The 22321-nt window shown below is 34.9% G+C and overlaps 1 protein-coding gene across 6 annotated transcripts in view; it reads right to left on the bottom strand.

Moving 5' to 3' along the window:
- Positions 1 to 22321, bottom strand: part of IRAG1 (inositol 1,4,5-triphosphate receptor associated 1) — a 103938-nt gene that overhangs the window by 34590 nt on the left and 47027 nt on the right. For 3 of the 6 annotated variants that reach the window (XM_084288096.1, XM_084288095.1, XM_084288100.1), the window contains 3 exons: positions 6477 to 6568; positions 2592 to 2644; positions 1681 to 1802 (listed from right to left, as the gene is read on the bottom strand). In XM_084288096.1, the coding sequence (XP_084144222.1) occupies positions 1681 to 1749 (69 nt within the window). In that variant the 5' untranslated portion in view covers positions 1750 to 1802; positions 2592 to 2644; positions 6477 to 6568. Of the gene's footprint in view, positions 1 to 1680; positions 1872 to 2591; positions 2645 to 4463; positions 4563 to 6016; positions 6081 to 6476; positions 6569 to 9480; positions 9546 to 22321 lie in introns of those variants that run through there. The other 3 variants (XM_084288098.1, XM_084288097.1, XM_084288099.1) reach the window with 3 other exon arrangements.

The raw sequence follows: 22321 nt of genomic DNA, 5'->3' as shown, positions 1-22321 counted from the left end.
ATTAAGGATATCAGCAAAAACATATTAATTTAATGTGAAACAAATCTAATTAAGTTAAAATGCAGAAGTGGCTAAAAACAACACCTGAGTTTTTTTTTTTTATTATTATTTATTTATGCTGGGATAAACTATTTTTTATAGAACACTTTTAAAATGTTCAGTACTTCCAGTATGTTTAACTGGACAGCACACAGAGTTCAACTAAACGCTCTTAATTCAAATGACATTCCAAACAAGGGGTTTAAGTGCTTTGAATTAGGCTAACTGGTCTCACACTGGTGTTAAAGGGAACTTCACAACTATTTCCCTCAGCAACCCAGATGTTTAATTGGTCACAGTGGTCAACAGAGGCTGCTGTAAGAAAAACTGAAATGGAAAACAAGATCTGCTTTCTCAAAATGAATTTCAGAAATACAGCCCTGCTCTTCCACCAAATAAAAAGATACTTGAAATAGACAAGAAACTATGCCCAATGTATGGTTTGTTTTCATTTTTTTCAGAAGTGTTCTTTGCTGCAACAAAATGAGGAAGAGTCATTGATGTCTGCTAGCTTCCCCCCCCCCCCAAGCCCCCAAGCCCCCCAGCCCTCCACTAGTGGGTGCATTTTATCTAGCAAGTCTTTGGTACTCTCAAATACTCTTAACGTGGGAGAGTTAAAAACAAAGCAAAAATAAAAATTAAAAAAAAAAAAATAAAATGAAAATCAAATAAACAAACCAACTTTTTGACTTTTTAGTTTCTTCTCAGCTAAAAGTCTGATAAAGTTGCATGCATCTATGGTGTTTATCTCAAGCCAGGAAACTAACACTCAACACGATGGCAATTTGGATGGAATGCATGACAAATTAATGTAGAGTTCACTGCTGACAATATTTTCCAATGATGCTGAAGTAGCGGATGTTTTCACCTAAAGTGTAGAATACTGTGTCCTCAAATCCAGTAAGTGATACATTTTTAATTGAGGATGTGCCAGACTGTAAATCCTCTCCTCCTTTTTTGCATCAAACAGGATGATCTGGGTAACCTGTGAGTTGGTAGTTCTTTACTTCAGCTAAGCTAACAATTTATTAGAAACAACAACAGATAAAATGTTAGAACATAAAACTACTTTTTATCAGTGATATAAACTATTTAAAAGGCAAAACCATCATCACTTAATGATTTTTAAATTTATCTACAAAAACATGTTAAAACTTATATTTACAATAAATCGGGTTAGCGAAGTGATGAAGGTCTCTAGGGAGGACCCATGTGCACTTGGTATAGTTTCAGTATATGTTCAGCTACTACTCTGGCAAATATAGCACTGAGTACAGACCAAAAATCAGACTTCCTTCTTTTACACACACGCAAATTGGATATCATCTCAGACATCTGTAAAAGCAACACTACATGTTTCAAGTCTGCTGCGAAGTAGGAATCTAAGTTCTTTTCTCAAAGATTAAAGTTTTCTGGAATAACATCAATACAATTTCCATTCCTTAATCTATAAAATACTTACAAAATTTTGAGAGAGCAACTGAAAGATCATTCATAGCTTCATCAGTTAATCAAAACCCACCGATATACAGCAAGGCACTAGATGTTATTTTACAAAATCCTAAACGTATACAAACTAACAGTTTCAGCCTCCTGTTTCCAAAACAAGTATCAGAAAAATATATTTGTAAGAGTTCTTACCTTGGCAGGTGGAGAACTGTTGTGTTGTGCCACCTTTGGTTGATCCTTGTCCTCAGGTAGGGTTGGCATGGTGGATGGTGCGAAGTACGTTGAACCACAACGTGGACTAACACAACCACACGCTGCAGAGAGTAAGACTGTTTCAAGTTAGCCTGAAGGCATAAGCACTGAGAGGCCTTGTGATCCACTGGCTGTGTTAGATGCCAAAAATACAAGTCAAATCAATTTAAAAATATATGCTCTAATACAAAGATCGCTTTACGATAACAAACAGTATCAAGGTTTAAAAGTAAAAGCATTGTCTTGAGTTTTATTAACTAAAGCTTTCAAGGTCAAGTATAATTTAGTAAATGCATGCTTATTGCTATTCCTACCCCTCCCCTCCATTTCACAGATTATTAGTATTTTTCTACTGTGACTGTGCTGGCTATGATTAAACTACCCTCTCTAAAGATCCTCCAAGGACGCAGCATCCCGGATATCTCTAATATGCCTTTTAGTAACCAACAAAGTTCTAGTGCTACAGAGTATAATCTCAGATCTCAAAGAAAGGAAAAGCTCTAGGAGTAAAACTGGCAACCCAGATGGTGGCACTCTTTATCTGAGCATGTTAACTTTTCAACACTTTAAAACCGTTAACTTCTCAACACTTTAAAAAGAGATTCTTGGTGTACATCTGAGTAAGCACTGTGCAGTACGCTTTTGAAGCAAAACACCAGTAATGCCTGAACAGGGAAAAAAAATCACCGTCTACTAGCTGAGAAAATTATTGTTGTTAGTATCAACTTTAGCTACTGCCTTCACAAGGATATTGGAAGCATTAAAGCATGCAAAATAGTCTGAAGTAGAGAAATCAGCGGTGTTAAATCCTTTTAGCTGCAGTGTATTACAAGACTTACTCTGACACCTACCGTCAGTTAAGGAACAGTCCTCATAAATAAATCATTCGATTCCTTGGTGGCGCCTACAAGTGAGAGAGAGGCGGTTATCAGAGACAGTTGGGTATATAGTAACCGACTGCACTGTCAACTATACTCCTTTAACAGTTAATTTGCAGCTGTGTATAGAATGGAGCTCTACATTGAAACTTTAATGTAGTAACAACTTCAGTAGTAGGTCAAGGAGCTGAATATACACATCCAACAGAGGTTCAATGTCTAAAACCTCATCATCTCCCAAAATTGATGAATGACTAATTTCATCATTACCCTTTTACTCTTTTAGAGATTAAGATGGATGGAGCAAAAGAGTGGTGATGGTAAGATGATTTAAAGTTCAAGGAATTTGACGACCTAAAATTAATTTTCTACAGTTTTCCTATCCATTTCAGGGAAGGGCAGGGAACATTTTTAGAATAAAACAATAAGTTCTTTAATATTAAATTAAAATTTAAAAATATATATATATATAATTGTCAAAATACTATATATTTATACATATAAACAGACAGTGCATATATATTTTTATTTTAAATCAGCAGAAGACAGTCACAGGAAATACCGAAGCAGCCTCACTAGCGACAAGTTCCTCATCTCAGCCTTCACAGAACTTGTTAAACCTACATAATGTGTGAAAACTTTAGACTACAGAAGTAGCTAAGACCTATGGATTTACGAGATTTATTTCACATTCTATTGGAAAGTCCATTTTCTCTTTTGCTAGAAGAATCAGATACAAGTCCACTTCATCTGAAATTTCATGTAGAACTAATACACTGAAAAAAACATCTGTACACAAGCATTACTGTGCTTTTGAAAAAAATACCATTATTCCATCAAAGTCCTTTGGTAAAGACTGGAAAAGATGCAACACAAATTATGTCATTATGAAGACCAATGCAGAGATGACTATTTTCTTTTTTTTTCCCCACTGTCTCCAAACAGTATATTTATTTCCTGGAGTGAGATATGCTAATCACTGTAAGAGCAAATTTCAAGCTTTTGTAGAACCTGTTACAGGTTAATTTTTAGTTCTACTGCAATAAGTGAAAGCTCAATTTGTATCACAATTTTACCCACCTCTAACTCCAAATAAAAGCAACCAAATAAAAGTTTTCCATGAATAAAAAATATTTTTCCTTAATAAACATGTTAAAATCTTTAAAGTCCGTAATATCACGGAAAACAGACATTTGAGATGACATTTTAATAAACCCACAGAGATCAAGCAGATAGCAGTTGTGTTAAACCTCTATTTCAGCAGTTAAGTATTTTTGTACCAAACAATAGTCACCAACTATTAAAAACACACTAAACACATTAAAAAGGACTTCAATGGAATAATGGTATTTTTTTTCAAAAGCACAGTAAAGATCAGACAGAGGCACAGAAATGAAAAAACGACATGGACTTGCTGTTCATCTCTGATGCTGTCATCCTAACCAACGTTTTGTATTTGCAAGAACTCATTCTAAGAAAAGAAAAAAAAAAAAAAAAAAAAAAAAAGGAGATTAATTTGGCTATTTATCCAAGCTCTGTTAGCATTTTCATTATGAATTTATAATGGTTCTGATAGGCTCAATTCAACAGAATGCTGGGCCTGAATAATCAGGAATGTTTTAAGCCATGGCCAAAAGTTCCAGAGTCCTGCGCAGAGCTATAAAAGTTTAGGCATCAAACTGATTTTTTGTCTTAGATGAGTTCCTAGTACACTTCAACAAAAATAAAAGTAACGCAAGTCATACTGATACAAGAAAGAGCTATTAAGCACATGAAGTTTCAGTTCATTTTTCAGATTTAAAAGGCAGAGAAAAATTTAAAAGATAAAGAAGTCAACAGGCTTACCTAAAAATAGAAAGAGAAAAATCTCAAGCTGTGTTGTTTTAGAGATGCAGCATAGAAAGTACAGCCAAGTGAGAATGAAGGGTAGAAAGATGAATTCACACCACATTAACAGCTCCCAGATTTGGAGTCAACTGAGTTCAGCCACTTTCTGACACAATTAGAACCTTACTCGGACTTCCTTAAAAAGCTATCATAAAGAAAGGAAAAAGTTCCAAGTCTTTGTGGGGCTGATAAGTGGGAATATTTGTTCTTCTGAACTTTTTTTTTTTTTTCTCTAATACCTCTCCAGAAAGCTCTGGTTCTGAGAACTGTAAAAACAAAAAGGTTGCATATGTTTATTCATATTCTGAAATTTCTTCAAACAAAAAGAGCATCTGCACACCTTGATGATCTGCTTGGGTGCGGAAATAAGGGCTACTACTTTTGCTGTTTCAACAAAATATGTAAACATATAGTTTAATTCATAGACTATATCAATCAGAATTTCTGAATCATGATTTTTAAGCTGTGCAGTGTTCTTAAAACCAGAAGACCAAATCCCTTAAAGACTTTGTGCTTGCTAAACAGAAAACATCACATCTTATAAATGCAAATGCATAGAACCAGTGGAGCAAACTTCTTTCTTCACGCTGTGCAAGGAGTTCTCCCATTTTATGTCTTAACTACTGATTTCTGATACTAGTAGGAAATGGGAAGGTTTAGGTATGATGGAACCATAAAATACTAGTGAAGCAATGGTCTTCTTCCATCTTTTTGTTGAAGTGACCTTATGCCTATTTGATCAGGTAATGAAAATTAGCCCCAGTATGTGTCAGGGAGAATCAAAACATATAGAAAAAGAGGGCTTAATCAGAACACTGCCAAGAACTAGAGGAGCCTATCTGCATCTCACAGATGTAGAAAAAAAAAAGAAGAAAGAAATGTCTGTGAAGAATTTATTAGAGATACATTTTTCCCTTTTACATTAGAACATTAGAAAGGAGTACAGCCTTGGAAGCTGTAGAAATTCAGCATCTCTACCTACAAAAACATCTTAACAACTTATTGAAGCCATTGAAGTCTAACCCAAAGCACAGAGAGTGTAACGATCCTGGTACTAAGCCTGGTTCATCTGGCCAGCTGAACAGCTTTTGGAGTCATGCTGCCATTAACTTCACCAGCTTTATCTCCTACAAGCATAAATACATTTCAGCCAAAGAAGAAAGTGATCTGTTAACAATACATGCAATACGGTGAAATGCTAACTAAAACACACAGAATAATTATTCCTTATGATATTGAAAGGATAGATACCAAAATATAACTGCACCTTAAAAATGGTCAAGGTGCACAAGAACATGTTAGTATCCAAGTCACTAACACTACTGCAAGATTCATCTTTTGCTAGGCATTGAACAAGCTCTGTCTGAACTAGCTCTGTCTTATCCAAGACTGTCATGAGATTATTGCAGTATTTTTATCAGAGTAAATGATTCCAAGAACAACTCTTGAAATTGCAAGACCTTCAAAATTACCTTTCCAAAATTGAATACTTGTAGAGATTATTAACTCACATGTCACAAGAAGAAGAGACATGGGTGAAGTTCTAGAACATTAGTCTGCACAAGCCTCCTGCACCTACAAAATGAGTTAAAAAAGAACAAAATACCTATGCTGTTCACCAGATTCTACTTATTCCCACATTAAGATAAAACACTTAAAGGAAGAAAGGGAAAAAAAAGAGAGAGGATGGGGTGCTTCTTAACATTTGTCTGTTACTGTAAACTTACTGCTTAAAATAGTTAGGAAAAAAATGATCCTGAGCTCAAATTTGTAGTCAGATATAGATCAGTGAATGCAGAGAACTTACTTTTACCATTGTGTAGGCTTAGAGTACAATCTCCAGGAAATGGTGATCTGGGAGCTCTATTCCATAAAAGGGAAAAGTATTTAGAGGCCCTTGGCTTTCAGTGTGTTCTCTCTACAGCTCATTTTACCACAGCAGAGAAAGCTAAGTATGATCAGCTAACTTACCCTCTGAGTCACAGCTGAGCACCGTGTTAGCAAAGGCTTAAAGGTGCTTTACTCCATCTCCACTGATAGCTTGGCAGATGACCTCAAATGCTCTGTCACATCGCAAGGATATAGAAGAGGAAAAAAAAAAAAAAAAAAAAAAAAAAAAAAAGCAGAAATTAACAGTTAAGAAAGCACTTTTATTAATATTTATTGAGCTTATGCTGCCTCCAGTCAAGTGAAGCAACTGTTATTTGCCAACAATGGGAGTTACATACTCATGAACACAGATGAACCGGACAACTGTGAGCTGCTTTTTGTAACTTTTCTCTTTGTTGTATTGCAAAGTGGTTGTAAAATGTTACCATATTAGAAAGGTATATTTTTGCATTCCTTTTATACAGCTGTAAAAGCATACAGAATTAATAGAGCATTTTGAATCATGTTTTGCCCCTATATTCAAACAAAGTGTGATGAAACCAGAGTATTTTTCTTATGTTTGTATTACAGGGGAACCTTCTCAAGCACAAAACATTGTTACAGCATTTAAGATACACAGTTTGTTGGCATACATAAGCAGTTTCCGTATTTGAAACCCAAGAAAAAACAACGTAACAACCGTTTCAGAACGTCGTAAGAGAAAACCTTTAAGATTTTGCACTGGCACTTCAAAGTTTTTGTATAATATGAACATCCACTGGAAAAGAAAAAACAGCTAAAGTTGACTCATTTACATTTTTATGTGACAACACATACTACATGGAAATTAGAAGATACTTTCCTTATTATCCACAACATATAAAAAATGGCTTTCTACTGCATCTATTTATTATGTTAAGAAGTTGGTATCTCATAAATTTAATACCTAGTTTGCAATATATTAAGATGGCATTTTAGTTATTGTTTACTAAAACACATGGTCATAGCCCCAGGACTAATATAAGGTATCTCTGTAATGATGGTAGTGATTTGAGTTCCTCCTACAATAATATCCATACAGTTATACAAGGTGCAACCTGGAAGATAAATAAAATAGGGTTTACAGCTATACAGAATGATACTTTTGCAAGCAACGTGTATGCAACTACTACATGAATTCAAGGCATCTACTTTCATTTTGAGAAGTACCGAGAAGAATCTTCCAACAACTTAATGCAACTTAATTATTCTAGACAATTATAACGCTTCCAGATTGCAACCTAAGAGGAAGGGGATAAACATGAATAATTTTGTCACAACAATAAACCTTACAAAACTCAACAAGGCCGAGTGCAAGGTCTGCACATGGGCTGGGGCAATCCCAAGCACACATACAGGCTGGGCAGAGAATGGAGTGAGAGTGGCCCTGAGGAGGAGGGCTTAAGGGTGTTGGTTGATGACAATCTCAGGATGAACCAGCAATGTGCACTTGCAGCCCAGAAAGCCATCCATTCCCTGGCATGCATAAAAAGAATTATCTGCAGGTCAAGGCAGGTGATTCTCCCCCTCTACTCTGCTCTTGTGAGACCCCACCTGGAGTGCTGCATTCAGCTCTGGGGCCCCCAGCTTAAGAACATGGAGCTGTTATAGTAAATCCAGAGGAAGGCTACAAAAACAAAGAGAGAGCTGGAGCACCTCTCTAATACAGACAAGCTAAGAGTGAGCTAGAGTTGTTCACCCTAGAGAAGAAAAGGATCCAGGGAGACCTTACAGAAGTCTTTCAGTACCTAACGGGGACATGCAAGAAAGATAGAGAGGGACTCTTCATCAGGTAGTGTACTGACAGGACAAGGAGCAATGACTTTAAACTAAAAGATGGTAGATTTATATCAGATATAAGGAAGAAATTCTTCACTCAGAGGATGGTGAAGCAGTGGAACAGGTTGCCTAGAGAGAAGCTGTGGATGCCCCATCCATGGAAGTGTTCAAGGCCAGGTTGAATGGGGCCCTGGGGCCCTGGTCTGGTGGGAGTTCCAAGCTGCCCATGGCATGTGGTTGGAACTAGGTGATCTTCTAGGTCCCTTCCAGCTCAAGCCATTCTATGATTCTGTGATAATATAACCAAGAAAGAAACTAATAGAAGTGTAAGAAAAATACAGCAAGCACGTATTTGGTTGTGCATGCAAGATTTTACATCAGCATAACAAGAAACTCAGTAACTAACTCCAACAGATTAACGTACTATGTTTTCTGGGAGTTATGTACTTAATTCCAGTAGGATCCATTTTGGTCTCAGTTTTAGGCTTTTCCATGATACTTTAAAAGAAAAAATCAAGTAGACATTAGGATTTCACACACAGATAATTATTTTTAATATAATTAAACACAAAGTTAAGACTTATTAAAAGATTGCAACTGTATCTGAAAACTGCATTTTTTTTGGCTGTGAAATATTATCTGTCGGCTTTGTTTTAGCAACAATTACATTATTGTTCTTTTGTTAGCAGTCAATGCTTAGGTTTATTTCTCTTGCAAGTACTTTTCTTCAGAAAATGGAAGATATGAAAATGAATATCAAGGCACATGGTTCAGTCTTTCAAATATGGGTGAAAACTACCTTTATTTCACTGACCTTACTAAAGGTTTAAACTCAAATCCTTATCCAGGAAAAAGATGTCCAACAACGAACCAGATAGCAATTTATGATTTTCATCATGGTAGATCATTTACCCCACAGAAATCTGTCTTTCAAAATCATTTAACAGCCCTTTGCTACATATGAATAACAGTGCACATGTATGTCCAGTGCCAGCTTAGGTCTTGAAATAGTCAGAACTGCCGAACAGATGATATCATCCTGAAACTTTCAGATAGGCCTCCTGCATTTTAAATGTCAACTGATCAAGCCCATCAGTATTTGTTTTTTTTATCATTGCAACAATTCTTTCCCTTGTTTTATGAAAATGGAAAAAATATATATATATAAAAAACCACAACCACCCCACCCCCCCGACACACACATACACACACACACACACACTGTAATTTAGAAATACACGTTTCCACACATTCTGTTAACTTACAAACATTTTTTTTTTTTTTTTACCTCATCCTACTTCTTAGTGACCTCTTTTCTTCTCTTCAATCATCAGTGGGCTTTCAGCTAGACTGACAAGACAACAAACAACAGAGTTCAGGCAGATGGCTTCTAAAAAACCAGCTGGGCTGAACGTTGGGGTACTTTAATATATACATTTGATGAATAAGATAGCACATGTGATACTAGGAAAAAAACTAGGCCCTGATTTATTCACAGTTAAAGAATTCAGCCTGCAGTAGCAAATCTGGTGATCAGAAGACTGTCAGATTACAAGGCAGAGTTGATATGTTTCTTAACTGCAGATTTTTTTTGATAGCCTTGAAGGAAATGCAGTTTACAGGAAGATTGTGAATATGGAGTGGGTGGATATTTGGCATGGGGAATAAGGATTTCTAAGCATAAAAAACAGCATACAAGAAAGTGTGAAGAAGAGTGGGAGAATAGTACATTAAGTGTCATTCAGGAGGGTTCAAAAGGAATCCAGAGCTAAGTTATTCCTCCAGATATTTCCTATCATGTTACAACATAGAAGGTAGTGACCTTAAAATAAGATAAAATCCAGAAGAACTGAAAATGACATGTGACAAAAGATTTTGGTCTCTTCCTCCTCCTAAATAACCTACTATTTTTAAGAAACATGATAGTTTGTTTAGGAGGTAGCATCAATCTTGGTCCTGTGGTCCTGAAATAATTATCTAATGCAGGAACTGTACATTGATGAAGAGCCCAATGGAAATTGCTAGTGACAGTATTTAAATAATACCAGCAGATAATATTATAGACAAACATAGTTTTGCATAAATAAGCATCATGAAGTCAGTAACAGTCATTTGGATTTCTTTTTCTTCTATCGCCTCTCAAAGATGTGGAGAAACCTAGATAATTGCTACTGTTTAGACTGCATGTATTATACATCACATTCTAGTTACACATTTATTTTTGTCTGTGATGTAGGCTGAGTTGGGAACCTGAGCTGAAATTCTCTCTAATTGGCATTTGACTATATTCTTAGTTAATGTAAAAGGAAAACAAATTTGCTGCTGTGTGTGTTTGTTTTCTTCTTCTTCTAAATCTAAAGGTTGACACATCAAGTAATATATAAAAAATGTATTTGAAAATATAAGCATTCTGCAAAATATTCTGTTTTCCAGCATAACTGGATATCTACTTTTTATAATTTGAAGAAAGTTACTATCAAAGACCTAACTCAGATACATAAGTAAGTTAAAAAATAATTTGGGCAGAACACCATTACTTAGTGACCCACGAGTCTTGTTGCTAGTCAAGCAAAACATTTTCCAAATGAAGAAATTTAACAAAATTCTTTCTTTCCCAATTAGAAATGGCAATCCCCGGGGACATACTTTGTTGAACAAACTAACAATAAACAGTGCTTTTAAAAGGCAACTGCAGTCTTTCAAGCAAGGAGATTATACTAAAGTTCTCCATCTTGCATAGATAAATGGCAAAGAAGCAAAGAAAAAAAAAGTGTTTTATTTTAAGCATATTATTTATGCTTCCAGCACAAAGTCAGATTCCTGGTTGCTTACTGTAGTGATACACAAATACTATTGTTTGCAATTACAAAAAATCAACATATCCAAAAGAGCATGGATATGTTTCTTTCTTGCTTATGAGAAAAAAAAAAAAAAAAAAAGAAACCAATTTCAGAGAGTTTTTAAAACATTGCTTTACACCAGGAAATAAGTAACTATAGGATCATCTTATTCAAATAAGCTGTTATTTTGCAGACTAAATGCTGTTTACTTGACCACGCTTATATATCACTGTGGTCAGACTGGAGGATCAATTTCCAGAATCAAAGAACTCTCCTTGAAGCAGGCTTGACACTTGTTTTATTGCTTTGGACTTGGTCCAATGGGAAGTTGCAAACTTCCAAAGGCAAGCTGCAGAATTTCTGAGACCTGATCCAGTGTATAATTATCTCCCCAGTGATTCCTCCCTCTCTCCTTATGTAAAACTGGAACTTCCTTTGTCATACTTGATTACCATTGCTTCTTATTCTCCTGCCATGCACTTCAGTAAAGTTTGCGAGTCCATGTTTTCATTAACATCTTACATACTGCAAGACTGCTGTTAGACCCTGCTTAAGTAGTTTCTTTTTCAGGCTAAGCAATCTCAGTTTGTTCCATAAGACTCTCCTCACAGGATGTGTACCTACTGACTATTTTAGTGGCTCTCCCTAATTATGCTCAAGTTTAACAACATCCTGGGGGGGTCAAAATAAGTTGTGGTAAAATAAATCTCTTGGGAGTGTGTTTCTCTTTGACATCCATGCCTAACAAAAAGGACAGACCCTCAAGCACCTTCACCTGTAGTGCCAGGCAGAGTATGAACTGTATTATTTGAACCTAATGATCCAGTCACTTTTTCCACTCATTCAACAGCACAGTCGTCTATACTTTAACGTCTCAAACTAGATACAGGGATGATGTATCCATGATGTATTAGGTCAGAAAAACAAAACAAAAACCCTTACCCCTTCACTCCTGCTAACATAAGATCTAGATGGCTGAATAAGCCATAACACACCAGTTTTGTAATGCAGACTGTCAGTTGCTCTTGCTGGGAATATAAACAGTTTGAAAGCTAACAGCTATGCTAATTTCTTATATAAGTATCAAGCTTCAGAAATAGGACATAGTAAAAAAAAGTAGGTGGACAAAGCATGGTAATTCATTTCAGGATTATCCAAAGAGGGAAAAAAATCAATGCAAAACGCATGCCAAAAGTCATATTCTTGCTCAAAGGATACATTGAAGCAATACAAGGTTTTGCAAGCATCTTTTGCAGAAGACGTTTCTGTTATAGTGCTGAATCATCCACTGCTTTCTGTGGGTTGTGTTATTGTTACTGAAAATATTATTCTGGGACCATAATAAAAATATGCTGAAAAGTACCTTTCAGATGTATTCATACAGCATCGTTTTCACACTACGAAGTTCTTACAAATCCTTTTTTTTTTTTTTTTTTTAGTTTAACTTAACTGGTTTTTAAAAGGTGTGCTGTGAAGAGGACCGTTCAACTTATGTACCACATGAAGTCAGACTTTCAGTAGTTCAAAGTTTTTTTTTTAAATGAACACAATGCTGAGATTTAAAAATAAAGACTCACCATATCTAAAGTGAGAAAGGCCCCCCTGATACTGCTAAATTTAGCAAAGAAATTCAATGTGCATTCTACTAACTAAATTAGCTGTGGTCTGAATGAATCTCAGAAGAGGAACTTATTTGTATCTGTTCCATCAAGTATTCCCTCTTCAGCTAATTATGCTAAATTGTCAGTTATGAACTTATGGGTGAAACCAGTGAAGAGTATTTGATTTAATAATTTAAAGGCTGCACAGGTATTCCATCAGACAGGATGATGTGGTAATTGAGACTGAGGTAAAATACATTATCCAAACTCCACACATCATGCGTAAGTACTGTTAGCATAGAAACTGTTACATTAGGGATGCTCATGACACAGTTGTTCTTATGTCTTATAAAATAAAATATTCCTTTGCATTCTTCTCCTGCAAGCAACCTCCATTATGGCTTTCTGTACTTTGGAGCATGTTCTGATTCAGATCAGAAATCTGAACAAACTCCCAACGCAAACATGTCCTTGAAATAAGGATTCAACTGCCCTTCATCTTTTAATTTGAACTTTTGATAGAGAGATGCATTATACTGGCATCACAACTACAAAGGTACTTCAACTGATAACTTAAAAGAAGTAGGATTCTGCCTACTTGTCCCCAGTCTGAAATTATCGATGTTCCAGGAGGGAGACCTAATCTCAGGAAGTACTTGCAAGGCTCTCTCAGGTCATCTCTAGCTCGAGGAGCAAAGTGCTCTGATTCTCTCCTGCTCTTAGATGTCAAATTCATTTCCTTGGTCTGAACTATACATAGTACAGTCAAGAAACAGAGTCTACCAGAAGGACACTTCCCAGTGGCTGCAGTCTAGCAGCCACAGCCAAAACTGCAGAAGAAACAACTTGCCCTTGCTTATCATTATTTTCAAATGAGGTAGCTTCAGGAGGGAAAAACAAACAAACAAATAAACAAAACACACTAAGCTCTTTATTTTAACGTGGGGAAAAGGGGAGAAAGCATATATCAGTTCTGAAAGAACAAAGATGACATTTGCTGACTTGCTGTAAGGATGGTCAGAAAAATGACAGCTGTCCAAGAGAAAGGAAAAGCAAGCTCATATTTCCTGTTTTCAAAGCTCTGCTCTTAGGCTTTATCAGAATCCAAAACAAGGGAAGACAGATCGTTACTAATACAAAAGTAAGAGATTCTTGACTTGACTTTCCCCTATATTGATCATATAAAGTCCTTGTCTACAGAATTCCAGGATCAGGAAAACACTGTAATGCAAAAAAAGCCATGATAACAAGGCTTTATTTCACGAGTGTCCTCAAAAATAGAGGACTCCTATCGACTATCCACTCCAATAGCAACTTAATCTTCCTACATTGCTTTTCTCTCAAGATACTAACTTGCAGGACTCTAAGAATTTAACCATCTACTACTGCTTACCTCACTTTAAGGAAACACAGAAGTACACCAGACATGGACTATGCTGAAATCAGCATTTTCAGATGTGCAGCCTCAAAGCTAAGCTCCTAAAACGAGATTTAAACAAGCAAAGTACGTAATTCCTCCTGCTTTTAAATCCATCTCAGCAGGATTTACAGGTATTCACATGGAAGAAAGCGAGGCCCATTTTGGTTATTGGCTGAAGTTTTATATTCAGGAGCATAGTAATTTGTGGTAATTTGGAAAAAATCTTGATTGGCTTGTATATACTGGAAAGCCTAGTAGGAAAGACACAACTTTTTCTTGTCCTTATAAAGCTACCAAATACAAAACTCTAAGGCTGTAAAGACAGATTGTTTGCTAACCTTATTCTTGCAGTTTTCAAAGATTATCCTCCAAAAAACAGAACTAGGAAAGCTAGAAAAGATCAAAGCTATCAGAACAAGAAAGGAATTTTTATGGATTGACTGGCATGCACTGTAACAAAAAGCCACATTTTTTGGGTAATTATACAGTTCAGAGCAAAGCTTTGAGCCAAACAATAGCTCTGCTCTTCTGAAACAGCATAAACTGAATGCAGCAAAATGTTTATTTCCAATTTGTCAAAATCTTTCCCTGAAAATATCATTCAGCCAACAGCATTCCTTTACTGATTACATCCAGGAGTAGATCCAAAAACAATGTACCAGTTTTATGCGTAATCTCATCTCATCAACATCTAAAAAAAAACACACTTATTTATTAAAAAAATAATTTATATATAATATATATTTTTTATTTAAATTAAATTAAATTTTTATTATTTAAATTTTTAATTTATATATATATATATATATATATATATATATATATATAAAAGTGTTGGGCACAAGAAGCCCCTAGTGAAGAGATGAGCTTAAAACAGAGAATTACTTCTACAGGGAGAGTGACAGACTTCCGGGCTTATATCTTTATGAAACATATATATATATATATATATATATATATATAAATAAAACTTTGGCCTCAAAACCTAAAATGAAAAACGGGGGAAGTGAGGAAGGGATAAAGGGAGCAGAGTTACTTATGGAAGAGACTTGAAAAGGAAAGCAGAACATATCTTGTGTCAAGATTTGCCATTGTAATGTAAGATTCCACTCTAGTCATCATCCTCTGTGTCTCTTCCAAAGTGTACTACCTCTACAGTAAGAGTAAGTAGATAAGGTATGTATTTGCCTCTCATTCTTCTCAGTTCACAACCTGCAGTTTATCTCAAGTTGGGGTTGCATGACATTTCCTGATTCATTGTAGCTGTTAGACGTTTGATAACGTCTGGTAGAGGCTCAGAGTGGCAATAAGGGGGAAAAGCAATAATCACATCTTGATATGGATCTGAACTTAACAGAACCAGTCACTCTTAGTGCTTTATCAGCTATGCTCAAATTTAGTATTTCTATTGTCACTACTGTCTTAAGAAACTGTGATAGATGTCCAATTATAATTTTATATAAAATCAGAAGAAACTAAATATATTATTTACCTGCTTATAGATAACTCATAAGTCTATATTCTGTATACATTAACATTTACTGTCTTCCCATTTTTTTTTTTTTTTTTTTTTTTACTCTTTTCCTATTAAATAAGCTAAATGTTTAAAGTTATGCTGAGGTAATGGAATTAGGGCTACTTTATATCTTAACCTTAAAACAGTTGTAGAATGTTACAGAAAGATTCAATCACCTAATATATTATGAAACAAAAGATATAGAACAAGGGAAAATGGCTATTTAGAAAATGTGCTTTAAGGATATAGCAAGTCACTGAAGTTTAACAGTACCATAGAACTATATCGCTAAGAAATTTAAAACAGAAGAAATGCTGAAATACCATTGCTTCAGAAGTTATGTTATTAAACAAAGTTTTAGGGTATTAGAATGCCTCCGAACAGCATTCCAGCACAGATGGAAACAAGACACTGCACATTAACTACCTGAGGTATTGAAGGCAAATAAAAATCTTAAAGAGACTGAGATGAAAGCAAATAGAATAAACAAGAAAGGATGCTCATTCTGTCCAAACACCTCCTTGAGATTGACCTTGAAGTGCTTTAGTATTCTGCCAAAATGAAACATATCTCAGTTGAGGACTGATTGCTTTTAATTTTATTATCAGCTAAGACTTTGGTTCTAGTTGCTTATTTTAATTTCTTCTGTAGGACAGTTATGATCTTCACGTGTTATTATTGAATAGATGTAGCTATAAGAATGACATAGACAGGCCTGTACAGGACTTTGCTGTTTCATTATATTTCTTTACAGAAGACAAAAAGCATTTTAACACAGGCCATACATATTTTCCAAGAGAAGTTTTTGAAAAGACGCTTTACCAGATATCTGAAGGAAAGAAAACTCACAGGACAAGAAAAAAGACCTCTCAGATTAAGGAAGAAGTTAAGAGGTAGGAGTTACAGGTCTGTCTTTCTGGTGCAGAGAGGACAATCCCGTAGGGATTGTGGTGTTCAACATCATCATGAAGGATCTGGAAAAGAAGGTATGTACAACAACAGCTGATGAAAGGTGAGATGGGATAATCAGGTCTAAAGCCAGCCAAGGTGAGTAATAAGATATCGAGTAACTGAAAATTATAAAATGGACACTGCTGAAATACTGTAAATCAACACATATGGAAAAAATAAACTTAAAATATACCTAGCTAAATCAGAGCCCATTGTTACATTTTACCAGTCAGGAAAAAAATCTGAGTCATTTTGGATACTTCTCTGAAAACAGCATTCAGCATCAGCCAAAAACACAAAAATGTTAAGAATTAGTAGGAGAGAATTGAGAACAAAATGGAATATGATTGTACTAAGTCCAAATCTTCAACAGTTCTAGTCACATCTCAAAAAGAATGCAAGAAAAATACAAAGGGTACATAGCGAAAAGAACAACAGAAATTGCAAATGGTTTCTATGCAAAAATAGTCCTGAGCTCTTAAACCTGAAAAAGCGATACTCTTGAGTAGAAACAGGTTAGAAATTTAAAAAAAAAAGTCATGAACCTACTGGAAAAGATAACCAATTAATTATTTGCTCACAATTCCTCACAGTACAAAAAGAGGATGCCCAAAGCAGATACCAGGCAGTCGTTTAAAGACAAAAGAAGCACTTTCATACAGTGAGTAATTATATAATTGAATTTGTTACCACAGGAAGTTGTAAAAAGAAGAGCAATGTGGGTGAGTTCAAAAAAGGATTAGGTGCATTCAGAGGAGAGGTAATAGCAGTGGTTTACAGCCTCTGGACCCAAAGAGGCTGAGGGCCCAACTCTTGTAGGTGGGTATTAAAGATGTTTTCAACCACAATGGATTAGGTGAATGGTTTGTGTGACCTTGATATCCAGTTCTAAACAGTACGTTCCAGAGAACGGTAGAAGCAGGTTCCATTTTTGAAATAAACTGATATTTAGAAAGTCAGAGGATAATTATCTTTATACCCATTGTGAGTATTTAGCATTGCTGAAGGAAGGGATATTACAGCAGAGAGAATAAAATATGGAAAAAGTGTTTTTCATTCTCCCATTGCACATACATGCTAAGACCACAGCCAGGACTAAAATCCTGTTGCCATAGGATAGTATTGAGCTGAATTCCTAGGTTGCCTTCTTGAAGAAATATACACATCTCAGAAGAATGTTTGGTATCTCTCTGCTTTTTAACATTTTAGGTTATTCAATATGAACAAACTTTAAATGTTTTAAAGAGTATTTGGGTGGCAGGTCACGGAACATATTTTCAGTTTTATTAAAACAATTAAGGATCATCATACAAGTAGTACTGAACTTTGCAGGAGAAAAGAGAGATCCAGCATTTTTCAAACTTCACACCATCTTACATATACATAAGCATATGCATACACATGATAGATGACATTCTCAATTGTATAGCTGTATAAAACAAATTCCATTTTACTGTGGTACTATTTAATAGAAAACATAGGTGAGAACCAGTAAAAATCATCTTCCCATCTGTCTCTCCCCAGCAGATCAAGAAATAGACTTGTAGAAAGGTTTTTACACACACACACACACACACTCTCTCTTACAGAGGATTATTATGCAGTTTTCTTTCTTCCTTATTATCTCACCCTACCATTTATACATATATATTTAAACTTTGCCATTGCCTTACCTATCAGATATATTGCACAGTACTGCCTACACTTCTGCTCCAAATGCCTCACATGTGGCTGAGTCAGAAAAAACATGAGTTTGTTTTTATCAAATCATCTGTACAAACTGAAAGGAACAAATCAACCATTTTGAGACAGGCTGAAAATAGCTCTTCTCTTTATTTAATATTTGTTTCTAGTTCAGCCAGTATAAGTCAGGTCTTGGTAGTCAGTGAAATGTTAAAAAACCAAATTGCTCTCAGATATGATGGATGACCTTCCCTCCTGAGGCATTCAAATTTTGCAAAAAATATTTAGGCTGACTACATGGTATCAGTCACATGATTTCACAACTTCAAAAGCTATTTCACACTAAGTAATCTTTTTCTGGCATACTTAGTAAGCTGGACTTACATGAGAAATTACACAATGTGATTGCTTTAACAATGGAAAGATAATATATATCATTATAACTCTTCATGCGCTATTGCTATATTCTACTGCATATGCTAACTGTACATAGACTGCTAACAATCCTTGCACAAGATCAAAGCCAAACTGTATTTAATTCTTGTCTGTAAAACTCTGTAAGCACTCTACTTTCTTTTCCACTAATGAAACGCACAATCAAAGCTTCCACTCAGTACAGAAATGCTCCAAAGAGACAACCCTTATGTTTTGTTTATCTTGAAGCTTCAAAGTTTTCTTTGCACCAGATTGCTGCAACACAATAAGTATTGTGCCCTTCACCTTAGGGGTTATATCTTGGCCTCCTGTTGTAAAGGCTGCATGGCAGACTAAGCAATCAAAGCTCACTAACATCAAATCTTGGTAGTACAGACAATCAAAGGAACATGATAATAGGCAGGGAACTCTTCTACTTTATAAATACCTACTACACTTCATTCACAGTCTCTGAATATCTACTTGACGATTACCTTCACTCCAATGACAGCTACTCAGAGAGCAGCAAGCATCTGTCTTTTGGAATTGTCTCTCAACATAAATGTGTACATTAAGGGACTTAAAGTTATTTGTCATTCCTAAAAGAAAGTCAAAAACCTAACCCAGTGACATCGCAAGAGATTTTCTTGGCTACCCAGAATTTTGCCAATAAGAAATTCTTGGGGAAAAAAAAAAAAAAAAAAAAAAAAAAGACAAATGTCAACTCTTGATACTAGACTAGTGAGGAGTTGCAATACCATCTCCTTTTCAGCCTAATAATTTTAAGAGAAACACCATGTTTTCCTAGAAATTCATATAATTTTCCAGACTTCTACTGTAAACTTCAGCTCTGTTGTCTAGTATAGCCTTCATTATCCTGCATTTTCTCAAGCTACATGTCAAAATGCATGATGGTAGCTTTATATGAAACAGCTCACAAAACCAAGTAGTAAAATTTTGTTTTGAGAAAGTAACCAAGCAAAAGTTTGAAATCCTGATGATAAAAGTTTTTAAGTTTATCATGGAAGAGGAGAGTAAGTATAATAATTGACAAGCATCATTTAGAATGCCATGCCAAATTGATTTGGACAGGAATACGCTCTTCTAGTTCACTACCTCTTCAGTTGAGGCATGTTAGACATGGATTAAATCATACCTGAATAGCTCACTAACTATAAAGTTCTCAGTACTGAGAACCTGTTCCACCAATCTATAGCAATCCTAACATAATGCAGATAAGTGATCTAAGATTAGGGATATTGATGGTTTTTTTTGCACACATATTCTCAAAATGGAAACTGCAAACAAATGACTAAGGAAAGAAAATGGCCTTATGTCACTAAATAATTTTAAATTATTTGCCTCCATTATAAAATTTTGCTGTGTTTCCTTTTACTGGTTGTCAAGAGTAATTGCATTAATATTTTTATTTTTTTTTTTTTTAAGTACATTACATTTTATTTTTTATAATAAATTCAAGCAACAGATTTTTTTGTAAAGGAAATATAAGTAAATTCAATCTACCTTGTACAATTGTTTCCATAGTCACTTTTACAGGCATGCTTCTTATTTAAACTACTTAATTTCAGTTCTTATCTTTGACCCGGAAAGCAATTCTTATGAGATGTTTATCATCTTTATCATGTATGTATTTCAAGTTCAAAGCCTCTGTGATTCAAACACAATGTGTTAGCATCAAGCATTTAGAAGGCTATATTTTCTTCCAGTTAAAATTATTGGAATTGAGAACCTTATTAAACAAATATCCACATACATTTGCTACAAATTAGGAAAAAAAAACATAACTTGATCGTTCTATCACTACAATGGCTACTTCAAGGAAAAAGGCATTTGTAACTTCTTAATTCCCTTCATCAGTCTTCTCTTTTATCCAAATCTCCAGTCATCCAGGCTTCAGTCATTGGGAAACCATCTTCCCAACAGCCTTGCCTCACAAATTGAAAGAAATGAGAAAGCTTGAACAAATAGAATCACTAGCATTTGTATAGATGCTTCAGGACAACATGCTTCACTATTTTTTTTCATATCTTTCCTTTATTTCTTCTTTATAATATGCAACTATGAGCAAGCAATGCTTGCAACACTAGCTTAAGAAACAAGATATAATGCTTTTATACACTTAAAAATTATCTTTAATATATCTAAATTTAAAAGAAGACCAATGACACTATTTGATCTGTGTAAATAAGATGATGTCAAATTGCGCTGAATGTGTTTCTAAACCATGTAAAGATTTTTTCCAATACAAACTTTTTGTTGTTGTTGTTGTTAATGTTTCTTAGTCAGAGCAATGTTTATTTTAATTTCCATGGTGCTTAATGGCAACCCAACAAATTCATTTTCTAAGTGTTCCCTCCAAGTGTTTTCTGTTTTTAACCCTCTTGCAGATAAAAGTTTTTTTTTCTTTCTTTTTTTTTTCCTCTCCAGAACAAAGAGGATAAAGTTAAAGTTATTAACTGAACATGACATTCCTGTGTTTTATTAAAGGAAATATTTACATTCAAAGCCATAGCCAGCTATTCTTTTTTCCTCTTTTTTCTCTTTTTTTTTTAGCCAGTTAACTCAAAGAAATGATTAAATGATTTCTGGAAGAAACAACAACAACATCTAGAAAAAAAAATGAACAGGAGTACTACATTCCCACCCCCCCCCCAAAAAAAAAAAAAAAAATCCCATAAAAATCAATTTGCTAACCTTTGTGAATGGTACCACACTTTTAAAATTATTTTTTATCATTCATATGAAAGAAAAACACTTAAATTCTAAATGCACGTAAGCTTGCTTTTGAACTAAGTTGAAGCAAAAAACAAATTTCAATCACATGGCTTGTTTTATTTACAACCCTAAGTGAACAACGTACTGCAGAACCCTGTGAATGTTCAATTACAGAGTAACCACTTACATAGTGGTAGTGCTTTTAATATTAAAACTATGTCGTCTCCCTAATTTTTGCAGCAAGGTGGAATAATGGCAATTTCAGTTAGTTCGTTCATCAGGTTCATGCTTGGCCTTCACTTGCATTCCTACAACTATGCCAAAACAAAACCAAGCATCAGTAAGTTCCTCAGGCATCAGTAAGTTCCACATGTTTTCTAGTTGATTTACTATACAAAGGTATGCAGAAATGATTTAATTGACTTCTGAGAAGCTACACAGCTGTAACCTTTACTCTGATGGGTTAATATTCCTTAAGGAGGTCTGCATATTGAAAACATGTTGAGCATGTTTTACATTGGTGTAGTACATTACTTAATCTTTGTAATTGCATGAAACATAGAAACGTCACCAATCATTATTTCATAGCACAAATGCAATAGAAAATACTAGAATTGTGTGTTTAAGGCAGCTAGGGATGCAATAGTTCAGTTTGGAACTGATCAAGAGATGTGATTCTTCACTGTGTATGTCCCTGTACATCATTCACCATATCTTGCAAATGTTTTGGTAACGCCTTTTTTATTTTTAATTTTTCATTTTATTTTATAAGACCACCTAATTAAGAACCTCAGAACATGCAAAGTACTAGCAACATAACCATATTGATAAACACTTATTTGGAAAAGCTGAAGAATTAAGATTTACCATTGTGAAGGAGAAATGATCACTTTACAAATCAGTTGGGTGATATTGGCCATATCTTACTTGTTCAACTGTACTGATTATTAGACATTGGTATTATGCAA

Source organism: Netta rufina (assembly GCF_964035555.1).
Source record: "Netta rufina genome assembly, chromosome: 5".
In the NCBI taxonomy this organism is placed as follows: Eukaryota; Metazoa; Chordata; class Aves; order Anseriformes; family Anatidae; genus Netta; species Netta rufina.
Note: the sequence above shows the minus strand (reverse complement) of the source record. Positions and strands in the feature narration are given on the sequence as shown.